This window comes from Monodon monoceros, unplaced genomic scaffold (genome assembly GCF_005190385.1).
Source record: "Monodon monoceros isolate NGI ecotype Baffin Bay Population unplaced genomic scaffold, NGI_Narwhal_1 Super_Scaffold_22, whole genome shotgun sequence".
NCBI lineage: Eukaryota > Metazoa > Chordata > Mammalia > Artiodactyla > Monodontidae > Monodon > Monodon monoceros.
In genome coordinates, this window is record NW_021703779.1 from 3,610,821 (window position 1) to 3,623,193 (window position 12,373).

At 54.7% G+C, this 12,373-nt stretch overlaps 1 protein-coding gene across 3 annotated transcripts in view; it reads right to left on the reverse strand.

Annotated features, from left to right (window-relative positions):
- The window catches only part of SHROOM2 (shroom family member 2), a 135,563-nt gene that overhangs the window by 11,787 nt on the left and 111,403 nt on the right, over positions 1-12,373 (reverse strand). For all 3 annotated transcript variants that reach the window (XM_029240309.1, XM_029240308.1, XM_029240307.1), the window contains one exon: positions 4,419-5,072. In XM_029240309.1, coding sequence (XP_029096142.1) covers positions 4,419-5,072 — 654 coding nt within the window. The remainder of the gene's footprint in view (positions 1-4,418; positions 5,073-12,373) is intronic.

Consider the following 12,373-nt stretch of genomic DNA (forward strand, 5'->3'; position numbering starts at 1 on the left):
TGTACGCCCAGGCACCGATCAGAATTAGACATTGGATGAGAAATCGGCTGGTTTCCGCATCCCCTTACAGCCTGGGAAGACTGACTCAAAGGCCTGCAGCGGCCCCAGGGGAGAAGCCTTCATGGTCACACGTCCCAGGATGGGGAGACCAGGTTGAGGAGTGCCTGCCACCCCTACCTTGATGATCTAAGCCTCCTGGGCGTGTAGGTGTCTTTCCGTTTTCCAACAGTCACCTGCACGCCTGAAGGCACATCCGTGGGCTTACTGACAGACAGAAGGGCAGTGTGATGCTCATTTGCTTTTAGGTCAGTGGCAGAGCCAACGGTAAGAAGCCTGCTCAGTGAGATTTTCTTTTGCAAGGGAGCCCTGCAACAGACAGGCGTGTTTCACAGAATTAGCGTCGGTGCGTCAGCCAGCGTCTCTCACAGCCGGGTTGCCTGCGGGGTCCTCGCGGTGGCCGGAGGACTCCTTTAGAAAAAGCAGCCGTGTTCTGAGCACATGCTGAGCGCCACCCGGTCCTGGTCCCGGTTGGAAGCGTCCTTGGACCCTCGTGCGCCCTGGGTCTCACCCCACCTGCCTTCCACTGCCCCACACTTCGAGCTGCCCTCCACACGGCATTTCATACCAGACAGATAAGGATCCAGCAGCGAACATGGGACACGCTGCTCCTGCGCTACCTTGGAAATGACTCATGCAGGCGTCCTTTTAAAAAAAAAAAAAAAAAAGTTTGTCGGTGAAAGCGGGGGAGGCACCTCGAGCAGCCACAGGGAAGAAGAAACGGAAAGGAACGGCCTGGTTGAGGCAATGGGGCTGCGTCAGGGGCCACCCGAAAGCCGGCTGGTGCCAGGGGATCCCCCGGACCAGGGCCGCTGGGACACAAATCCATTTCAAATACCCTTGAAGGACAAATTGGAGAAAGAGAGCCATCTGCTGGTAGCCAGGAGGGAAGGCAAAAGACAGGCCAAAATCATACAACCAAAACCCCGACTTGTTCCTAACTCAGCATAAAACCACTTCGGTGGTCCGAATGGACGTAATCTTATGGTGCACAAGGGGCATAACACAACACATTACGGTTCTTTCCTTGTTCCTAAGGGTGGGGCGCGCAGGCTACAATGAAATAACTTTTATTTTCTTCTCTCCTCCAGCAGAAACCACTGAGAGCAGAGGTGTTTGTTTATTAATCTAGGTGGTCCTATATAGTCCCTGTCGTGCCTTCTTAGTGAATAAATTTCTAAAGGCTGTCACTCTGTGCATAATACTGCTGAGACATGCTGAACTTCCGAAGGAAAATTCTGGCATCTTATCGAAGCAAGGACACACAAACAAGAACCCCTCTTCATTCCATCCCTTGCATTCCATGCGTAGAGACCCTCAACACCTGTTAGGGACTTCAAAGTCAGCCTGTATTTGCATCTCCCCCGGTCCCGATTCGTGGGGAAACTTAATTTCCAGCGAAGGAAGACACGAGGTAAAAACAAAAACAAATCCTCCGCAGGTTGTCCTATACTTTCCAACAAAGCGTCTCTTCTTGGTCATTTCTAAGCACAAATGATCTCTCCTCTTGAAACCTGAGCAGACTTTCACATTTAGGAAGTGTGATGAACTTCTACCTCAAAGTGAAGACAAAACACAGTGGACAAGACCTTACCGCAGCCAGACCGCATCCATTCCTCATGGTAAGCCGGACCAGGAGGGATGGAGGACGCGGGCTGTGCCGGGCCTGGCCCCCTCTCCGTGCTGCGGCTCCTCCCAGAGCACGGGCTCCGTCCAGGTGAGCCGCCGGCTGCCCACAGGGGCCCAGCCCCCGACAGCAAGCAGTGCAACCCGCTGTGCTCACACACCCAGTCCCGAGGGAGCCCTCAGCCCACATGCCACCCTGGGTCTGATAAACCACAACTCCCACAAGGAGATTCTCCAACCACGAGATGCCCGAGGTGACCGCAAGACTGTCCGAACGACCCCGAAGCAGCCCCCCAAGCTCCATGCTCACACACGCTCCCAAACCCAGAAACCGGCCCCAGGAAATCTCCTGGGAACACTGCTGGGAGCAGTGAAATCTCTCATTTTCACTCGCCCGTGCTGCTGGGCATTGTCTCCATGTTGTTGTAAACCAGCAAAACACTCAAAATTTTAGAAGTTTTTTCATAGTAAGCTTCCTGGCTTTACGACAGGAGTTGATGCATTTTTATTCGGAGCGAATGAGTACTCTGAAATTCCCCACAGGGTGGGAAGGCTGCACTTCCTTCCTCGCTGCATCCCTTCCGCGGCCTGGCACAAGGGAGGGCTCTGGACCTGCCTGCTGAATTCGGGAAGGCGTGTCTCAGGGACACAGGAGCTGCTCTGCACCCTGGCTGGTTCCCCAGCAGAGGTAACTGGAGGGAGGGACAGATGAACGCGGAGGGAGATGAGGGGGGCGGGTGGTGCTCAAGAAATCACTCAGCACACGTGCAGACAAGAAGGGAGTCTCTGAGCTGTGCCCAAACACCAGGCAGCTTGCGAGGCCCCGGCCAGTGTGTTGCGCTCGCTGCCCGTTGGTGGTTGATGGTGGATATGGAGCCGGCCAGCACTCGTGTGGAGCGCCGGCCTCAGGTTCGCAGCGTATGTCAAGGGCATGCCACTCTCTCAGGCCCACGGTAACCGGTAACACCCGCTCTGGGGACGGGGACACCGAACTCAGTACATTATGAGCCACTTCCTCGGCAGGAACTTCGTGGGTGGCGTGGCTACCGTCTGCTGCACTGCACTGTGCTCCCCGAGGGGACACATGCCGAGTTAGCTCTGCACGCTGACCACAATCGGGCGCTCTACGCGGGCTGGCACAGCAAGGGACCAGACAACCTTCGCTGTCCCAAATGACACATTGGATGGGAACAGAGCGGATGCCTGAAGACACCGGCACTCAGTATCGTCAACAAGTACTGCCACTGGTTGTTGAAATCCCTCTCACACAAAAGACAGGGCGAGAAAACCCACACTCGCTCGGGACAAGAGAAAATGAAAACCACTCCCCACCTCCTGAAGTCTACAGACGTCATGAGCACTGAGCAACCACGCGGCCCTGTTTCTCCGTAAAGCCATGGAGCCCGCTGTGCCCAAACCAGCTCCCGAGACCCGAGGGGCCCGGTCACCTTACCTTCAGCGGTACCAACACATTCCACCAATCACACCAACTACTTCATCGCTTCTCCTCCCTTTCAGGGCTGAACAACATTGCCAACAGAAAGGATCTCTAAGTGACACCTGCATTCTGAACGATGCAGAGCAGTGCTGGCCTGCAGGTGCAGCTGCATTTGGCCATGCCACGCGTGGAGACCCAGGACGCTATCAGTACTGTTTCCTCTCTGCCAGGTTATCTTAAGGGTTAAAAAAAAAAAGTTCAAGACTCTACAGCGGGGAGATCCAGCAGAACTTTCCATGATGATGAAATCAGCCATAATCTGGGCTGTCCAGGGTGGTAGCCACTAGCCCCAGAGGGCACAACTGAGCAACGGGTTTCATTTCATTCTCATTAACTTATATCGCTATGGCCACGTGCGACTGGTAGCTACTATATCAGACAGTACTGACACGCAGGGCCAGCGAATTCTTTGCTGGGGGGTCGTCCTGGGCACTGTAGGATACTAAGCGGCACCCCTGGCCTCCGCCCAACAGATGCCAGGAGCCGAGGAACAAGCCCCACGCCCAGCAGCTGTGACATCCAAAACGTCTGCAGACACGGCCCAGTGTCCTCCTGGGGGCCGCAATGCCACCCCCCGGCTGAGAACCAGTGCTCTAGAGAATGAGAAGAAAGATCCCCCCGTTCTATTTCTCAGTTCTTGACTGGTCCCTGCCTGACAGCATTCACCAATGGCTCAGTGGGCACAACCGACAATCCCATGCCGGTAACTCTGAGGACAGCACCATGGGACGGGATCGAGTTTTCCTCTAGCTTTAGTAAAAGGTATACACCACCTCAGCCTTTTCATATAAAAAGAACTAGAAAAAAAGGCATGTGGAAATACTGGACATCATGAAAAACACCGATTTTGCTTGAAGGTCTCATACTTAGGTTAAACTTGATTACAAACAGAACTCAGCTGGGAAAACCAGCCCCGCTGTGCAGAAGCCTGTAGGTAACGCAGCTATCAACCTGTCGGGCTTGGGAACAGGACCAGGGGACAGTCTACTCCCTCCTTTACCTCCCTCACCCCCTGTGGGGCAGGAAAGCCCCCAGCAAGTTGACAATCCAGCTGACCACTCGAGTGGTGGGTTCTCCCCCACGTCAGTCCCCAGGACCCACTTAAACTCCAGGACGGGGAGCCGGGAGCAAGGCGGCAGTGGTTCACCACCCAGGAAAGGAGCGCTGAAAGCCTCCCACGGTGGAAGGGGGCCGGCAGAGGGGAAGAAGGCCTCAGGCCGCCGTCCAGAGACAGTACCTGGTGGAATTATCATCCTGGACGAGCAGCGGGGGTTTGTCCGTCAGCTTCTGGGGCGCGAACTGAGGCGACGGGGAGCGCGAGGTCTCCATGGCGGAGGTCTGCAAGGGCCGGAACTTGGAAAGGAGCGGCGCCTCCCGCCGGGGCCAGCCTGCGCGCTCTTCTACATGCTGCCCGGCCGGCTCCCCCGCAGCCCGCGGGCCATCTGCCACGGGCCGGGCGGCGCTCAGCTTCTCCGCCGAGGCGCCGGGGCTGCAGCGGGCGAGGGCCGGGCGGTCTGAGCACGAGCACACCTCCGGGGCCAGGGGGCGGGGCCTGCCGGGCGCGCCCAGGTGAGCAGCCGCAGGTGCGCCCGCCAAGGGCCTGGGCTCACGCCTGGGCGGCGGCGGCCTCTGTGGGGCGGGCCTCCGGGAGAGCGGGGCGGCGCTCAGGGGCCGGGGGTCCTGCCCCCGGGCGTGCGGGGCGGCAGGCCGGTCCGCGGGCGCGCGTTCCTCCGGGTATCTGTAATCGCAAGGAAGGGTCCCCGCCCGGCCACGGCCCTCCGGGGGCACCTCGGGAGCTTCCCGGGAGCCAGCTGGTTCAGAGACCTGGGATGGCTGCTGGGGGTCCCGCTGCGCTCCTGGACTGTCTTCTGCACACGGGGCATCTGCCTGTCTAGGGGAGAAAGGAAGAAAAATGAGCCAACGGTTCCAGTTAACATGTTCTCCCCAAACAGGACTACACCCATGTGTCCATAACCTCCTTCAGTCATGTTAAGGAATTCAATCCACATACGTTTTGCCTGCGCCTGTCCCCGCTGCGATTCCTCACACAAGGCATCAACGCCAAACACACACTGGACATTCGCCAGTACGCTGGCGTGTCATACCACAGGACAGGAGGTACGCACGTTACAGACACACACACGTGTACACACAGACTGCAATTTGGGGGCAAAATATAATTCACACAAACATTTAAAAAAACAACGTGTGTAGAAATCCTCAAACTGTGATACTCAGAAATACTTACTTCATGTTGCAACAATAAGACGGGCAGCAAGTAAACTGATAAAAAACTTTAAAATCAGTAGTCTGTTATTAAATATAAGAGAAACAGAGACTGTTCGTTTTGGAAGCTGCAGTGCGACACTGATCTTTCCATACTCATCCATTTCCACATCCGTATCCATTTCCATCTTTCCCTGAAACGTACTTACATGCGCGCACGCACACACACACACCTGCAAAACACACGCAGGCATGCTTCACATGCACGTATAGCTGTGCCGAAGCTAAAGCTCGTGGGCGTTACGATAACCATCAAACTCGCAACAAGTCAGCCGGCCATGCCTTTGCTGCTTTCGCTGACACACTTTCTTCCGACCTGACTGAATAATAAAATGAGCCTCTGACTGACCTTTCCATTCACAGGAAGAGCTGTTCTCTGTTAAGACACCCTCAGAGCTGTTAAAGGAGACCCTAAAAAGGGCAGCAATCAGAGACCCAGTAGGTAGAGCACAAGTGCCAGTAAGAGATGTAACCTACTGCGAAACAAGTGGGATAGAAGACCTCCTCCCCACACACCCTGGCAACCCCTTGGGGCCCTGGAGGTGTGTCCTCCTCCCGGGACACGATACCAGGCCTGGGCATTACAGAGGTCCCAACCCCATCCAGGCAGCTGTACCCCGAATCAGCTGCTCGTTGCATGTCTCTCTTGCTATGTCCTCAGGAGGAAGGTCCCTTCCAGGTTCAACGGCTGGTCGAGAGTGGACCATGGACCACCCCCAACTCCCCTCCCTTCCCCCATCAGCCAGCTGGGGCCACACTCCCCACTGGCACTGCCTCCAGCCCAGAGACAGCAGCTGGAAGGGCTCAGCATCTGGAAGAGGACAGAAGAGAGCCAGACCTGCTGGGACCCTAGAAGGGGGCAGGTTTGTTCTCTGCTTCCAAATTAAGACAATATTAACCCAGCTCGGGGAAGTTAGGTGTTGTTTATTTTTATTTTTTTTAATCTGTATTGGGCACACATTGATGAAAGGAGTGCTAACTTACTGAGGTCTGGGGAAGTCATTCCGGCTTACACGTAAGTTAACTTGAATTTTATGCTAACTTAAGAGAGCCTGTTTGTGGCCTAGCGAACATACACTGTACGTCTGCGTTAATTATTAAAGAAAAGGGCGCACTGACCACAAGTAAAGAATGTCCATGTTAAAAATAAAGATTAACTGCTTCTGTTCCTGGAAAGCCCATGCGGGCGCTCCTTCAATGCTAAGACTCCCTTTCCCAGGTGCCAAGGCCACACTGACTCGCTGTGTACGTGCTGGTCTGTTTTGAAACTGTGAAGCAGTGTATTCCTGACTTGTTTAACGTTCTTTGTTTTTGACAAGACATAAAGCTGTACCGAACGCCATGCTTCTCGGGAGCAGTCCCTCAGACTAATCCGGGAAGCAGGCTTCTCTGGGCTGTAGTCCTCAGCTTGGCTCAGATAAAACTCTTTTCTATTCCTGTTATAGATTGTTTATTATTTTCGTTGACAACATTAAACTAGAAGTTAGCAAGATAACCCAAACAATGTAATGGATGGTTTAGAGAACAATACACAGCAGCTGTCTGGTTACAAAAGACAGAATGGCATTTAGGCGTCATCAAATGGACAACCGTGGGAGAAGTGTGCCCCACAGCTCAGATGCCCTGTCACACACTACTTCATCTGGCCTGCCGTGGAAAAGCAAACCCCATGCCTCCCTTCCATTGAAACTATAGTGCCTCTTAAGACAGTAAAACCTAATTTATGACAATTCGTGAACGCCTCCCCAATCTTTCACTTCAAAGAGTTGAGGAACACTTGAACTTTTTTGCTTATTATAAAACTCTTGAACTCTAGCATCCACAGACCCACACGAAAGCACCTGGTACCTATTAAATAAATAGCCACGACCTCATTAAAACGGAGAGTTAAATCAGCTACAATTTACTGCTAAAATCTAAGCGTCTTGGGCCAGCTGGGTTCACATTTAATATGTTAATTTAAAAGGAACTCTAGGGACTTCCCTGGGGGCGCACTGGTTAAGAATCTGCCTGCCAGTGCAGGGGACACGGGTTCAAGCCCTGGTCCGGTTAGATCCCACATGCCGCGGAGCAGCTAAGCCCCTGCGCCACAACTACTGAAGTCCGCACGCCTAGAGCCCGTGCTCCACAACAAGGGAAGCCACGGCAATGAGAAGCCCGCGCACTGCAACGAAGAGTAGCCCCCCCCCCCCCGCCTCGCCACAACTAGAGACAGGCCGCGTGCAGCAATGAAGACACGATGCAGCCAAAAGTAAATTTAAAAAATAAAAATAAAAGGAGCTCTATTTGCAAAGTGCCTTAGACAGGACACGCTAAGATCTACCCAGAGAAGGTAGAGGTCACACCTGTAGGAGCAAAGCCCCACTGAGAGTGGGACAGTGACTCAGAGCAAAAGACCTTCTGTCGTCAGCAGGTGCCCCGGGCTCCTTCCTGCCTTACTAGCGCGGCAGCCTTCGCAGGACCCGAGGGCACTCTCTAAGTGAGGGCTGCCTGGTCACCTCTCATTGGAGGAGCACAGTTAGTCCCCTGTGGCCCACCCCACATCTAACTTCAGATGGCAATTTCTGGGCCAAGTTTGTCCTCCACCCCTGATTTTTTTCTTGGCTTCCTCCCGAACTTGCAAAGTGAAAGCCATAAAAGCACGAATTGGTTCTTACTGTCCCAGCTGGTAAGAATTCAGGAAATCCAGCTCACAAAGAAAAAAGGACTAAAGGTGGGAATTCGGGGTTCTACTGGGGTCCTGTTCCAACCTGTGTTTCTAATAGGTTCCAAGCAACTAAGTATCTCCCTGCACGCACTCCTGGGTGGACCCAGGAGCGGGGAGTCAGCAGCGCAAAGGAGAACTGCAAAGGCAGCCGCGATATACGGCTTTGGGTGCTCATTCCCCTGTGGAACACACTCAGGACCTGTTACCCAGGAGAGAGCAGCTCCCAGGGCAGGGAGGACAGGCCGGCAGGTTCTCAGCGGCTGACGATTCCACAGACCCGCAGCCCCCTCCGGGGGCTGGAGCCCAGCAGGCCGACTGGATGCTGTGAAGGACACGGGGAGGGGAAAGGTCCGCGACAGGACTGCAGAGGGAAACACAGCTGATCTGAAGGGAGAAGAGCGCAGGAAAGGCCACCTTCAACACTGCCCGGTAGTGCAAACGCCCTGCGAGAGGACACAAACCACTGTTAACAGCCCCAAAAACTGTAATCAAAAAAAACAATTATAAGTTATGTATCAAATGCTCTTGAAATCCCGTCAACACTGCTCTGATTCAAATCTCCACTTTTTTTTTTTTTTTTTGGTACGTGGGTCTCTCACTGTTGCGGCCTCTCCCGTTGTGGAGCACAGGCTCAGCGGCCATGGCTCACGGGCCCAGCCGCTCCGCGGCATGTGGGATCCTCCCGGATCGGGGCGCAAACCCGTGTGCCCTGCATCGGCAGGCGGGCTCCCAACCACTGCGCCACCAGGGAAGCCCTCAAGTCTCCTGATCTTCTGATCATGGTGTGGAGACGGCCAGCCCTGTGTCTAAGCACAGGCTGCATCCCTGAGAGGCGGCGGCTCTATTTCCAGATGCCATCTGTTCCTGACGAGCCCGTGACGTCACTGGGCTCCTTGTGTCCTCGGGTGCCAGTGCTCTGCTCCCTCCCGCCCCACCTTCCGCACAGCTGCCCTGCCGTCACACAGGCCCGCGGCTCCGCCAGCCCTGCGGTCTCCCGGCCTCCGGGTAGCCCCTAGCACAGGGCTGGTCACTCTCTCTGATGACTGCACTGTTCACTGGTCTCCACTCTCACCCTGGGGCTGTGAGCACCTCGACGGAGACAGGGAGCCAGGTTTTCTTCTCCAGGGCCTCGCGGGCCATCGTTAGCTACGTGCACTGGGTCACCCCACGGCCTGGACGTCTGTTACATGCACAAATGCATTCGTGGCTTTCGGTCCCCGGGCAGAAAGGTAAGGAGGGAAGACGCATTCTTTTCGGAGACGCAGGCAGCAGGGTTCACATGAGCTTGCATGTGAACATTCCCAACATAAGCAAGTGTTTCTGGATCTCCCTGGGATCACTAAGTTAGCACACCTCTGTATACAGGGTGAGCGATTATCCTCACCAAAGAGGAGAGAAAAATTCCAACTCTTTGGGCAACTTAACTCACACAGGCTCCTTCCCTCCCTTCCTAAGTACTTCTGGAATCAATGATCAGAAGAGGACGCACGGCCAAGTGTGACTTGTGCCCGCAGCTACGGCTGGAGGCTGTTAGTCCTAACTTGCTCTGGGGCCTGAGGCGGCTAGAGAGAACTAGGCCACGCCCGATTGGGGCTCCCTCGGGCACCCACTTGCAGGCGCAGAATCACTTCCTAGCTATGTGCCGTCGGGCAAGTGACTGTGCCCCCACGGAGGTTCATTCCCTAACCTCCCTGGGTGAACCACAGGCCACATGGGGCCGCTGTGGGTGGGGGCAGAGGCAGACAAAGCCCCTGGTGTGGAGGGATAGGAGTGGGGCTTCCTACCAGCCGGATGCTGCACCTGGCACCCACCAGGAAGGGGCCGGTGTGCGGCCGAGCAGACCCCAAAGCAGGTCCCCGCGATACCGACACCCTGTGTACCTTCTCCCCACATCACAGCACAGCACAGGCCGCCGAGCGGGGAAGGGCATCCCAGCGGCAGCCCCCCACCCACCCCGGGGCATCTGTGGGTACGAAGGGCACCACCAGAACGCCGTGCAGTGGAACTGCCTCATTGCAACAACAGAGAGAGGGGGAGACAGAGAGAGCTTCCAGCGGATACCACCACTTAGACTGTACACATGGCCAGCACGCCGCCAAGGTCAGCCATGGACCGGGGCGGCTGGGTGCGCCGGGAAGTGTGCTTGAGAACGTGCTGCAGACCCAGGGTCCGGGGCCTGCGCTGTCTGCAGAGTGAAATTGCTGGTGAGACCCGAGTGGCTGCCTTCCAACAGAGACACGCTTCCACCAAGGACTTGAGTCACAGTCCGAGGTTCCTAGAAACCGCACGTCTGTTGGTTGCGGGTGTGAATCACAGTGATTTTGTGAAGTGTCGAACTGTTTGTTAACGATCAGGGACACTGGTGTGTTGGGATGTATCGGGCATCGCCACGCAGGTTGTCTGAAGCCGGAGGACCACCAGGCCTTAGCACAGGGCCAGGGGGCTGGGGGGACACGGGACACCCACACCATTCCATGTGCAGGTCTCCTGAAGGAGCCGCTGGTGTCGCCAGGGATCTTCCTGTCCCCCAAGGAATCCCCAGCAGCCACCCATCGCCTTGGGGAACTGCAGGCTCGTCTGTCTACACGGCACCCCATACAAGCCAAATGAGATGGGGGGCAAGACGTGGGAACCCAAGAGAGGCCATCAACCAGTTGACTAACCAATCCATTCGTCAATGGACAGAAACACATGAGAGTCCCTTCAAACAGCACGGATATCCTGGAATGACGGCGTTACCACTCTTCTCCCAGGAGACACCAGTTTTCCTTGGCATTTCCCACATGGGGAGCCCCCCAAGGGCGCAGGCTGTCCGACTGTCCTTCTCTCTGTTTCCAGGCACAGAACCAACACTGACCAAATGAATGCACAGATGTGCCAGTGAGAATGCAGGAGGACCATGTCCACAAGTTCAGCTCCCAATGTGTATCCTGGAGGACCACCTTCAGGGAAGACAGTAGCCTGAATCATGCTTCACTTACTCATTTTTCTTTTCTTTTTGTTTTTTGGCTGCACGGCGCAGCTTGTAGGACCTTAGTTCCCCGACCAGGGACTGAACGCCGGCCCTCGGCAGTGAGAGCGCAGAGTCCTAACCACTGGACCACCGGGGAAGTCCCCGGTTATTTCTTCCCTGCAACCTCTCCAGGGAAGCTTCCTCTGCACCAGCCCCCAAGCAGGCTCTCCCTTCCGCGATTCTAATGCCATGTGGGGAAAGCACTTACTTTACAAAACCAGATGAAACGTTACTCCTTCCGTGTCTCAACAGATGGATAAAAAGGTTTGCTGCTTCCTTTGGGTTTTATTTTTGCTTACAGGAACTTGGATGGTAAGAGGAAAGAACTCGAATTAGAGAAACTGATGTCATTTGTGGTTAAGTGGGGAAGAACGGATGAAAAGACGCCACTCACAGATGATCCAAAACCAAATGTGTAAAGGCACAGATGGCTGGTTTCCAGTAACAGAGAACACCTGGATCCAGAGATGATCACCTGGGACAGCCCCTCAAGTATCCAACGCTACGTTTTCAGAACATGTTTCGAGAATCTATTCCAGGCCTTTCTTACTTCTGTCGGCAGAGACCTTCATTCTTCGTCCCAAGATGTGACCCTTGGAAGTTTTGTTTTTGTTTTGACAGAAATCAGGCAAATCCCCTCTGCCAATCAAAGCTCCAGACCGGTTTCTGTTGCAAAATTATTTTTCGGAAGAATGGAATCATATCACCATAGACTAACGGAATAAAAATGCTATTTTCATGTGATTTTTTAGCCAAGTTTTCTTCTGCCTTTCTCTTACTTGCTTTGCTAAAAACATACATTACACACAGTCTTTTGGGCAAGCCTGACACCGATCTGAAATTTTCTTACAACTGGCCAAACTGATTGGATTAAGATGTCTGGAGAGGCGGGGCTGGCCATCGGCAACGCTGGGCCACCTGTCATAGGTGACAATTTGAGTGTGTGCCGTAAGCTGACTCGGCAATCAGGCGGGACACGATCTGTCTTGTGAAGCTGGAGGACAGAAGAGGGTCCTCAGGGATCCACAGTGACCTCACAGTCCCAGTGCGGAGCTGCTACCTCTTCAGATGGGCACTCAGACCCCTCGGCTCAGCTGCACACAAAGGCAGCCAAGCCGGTCCGACACACTCAGCACCGGTCAACCAACAGCTGACCAGAAGACACCTGAAGCACGGAACAAAACGC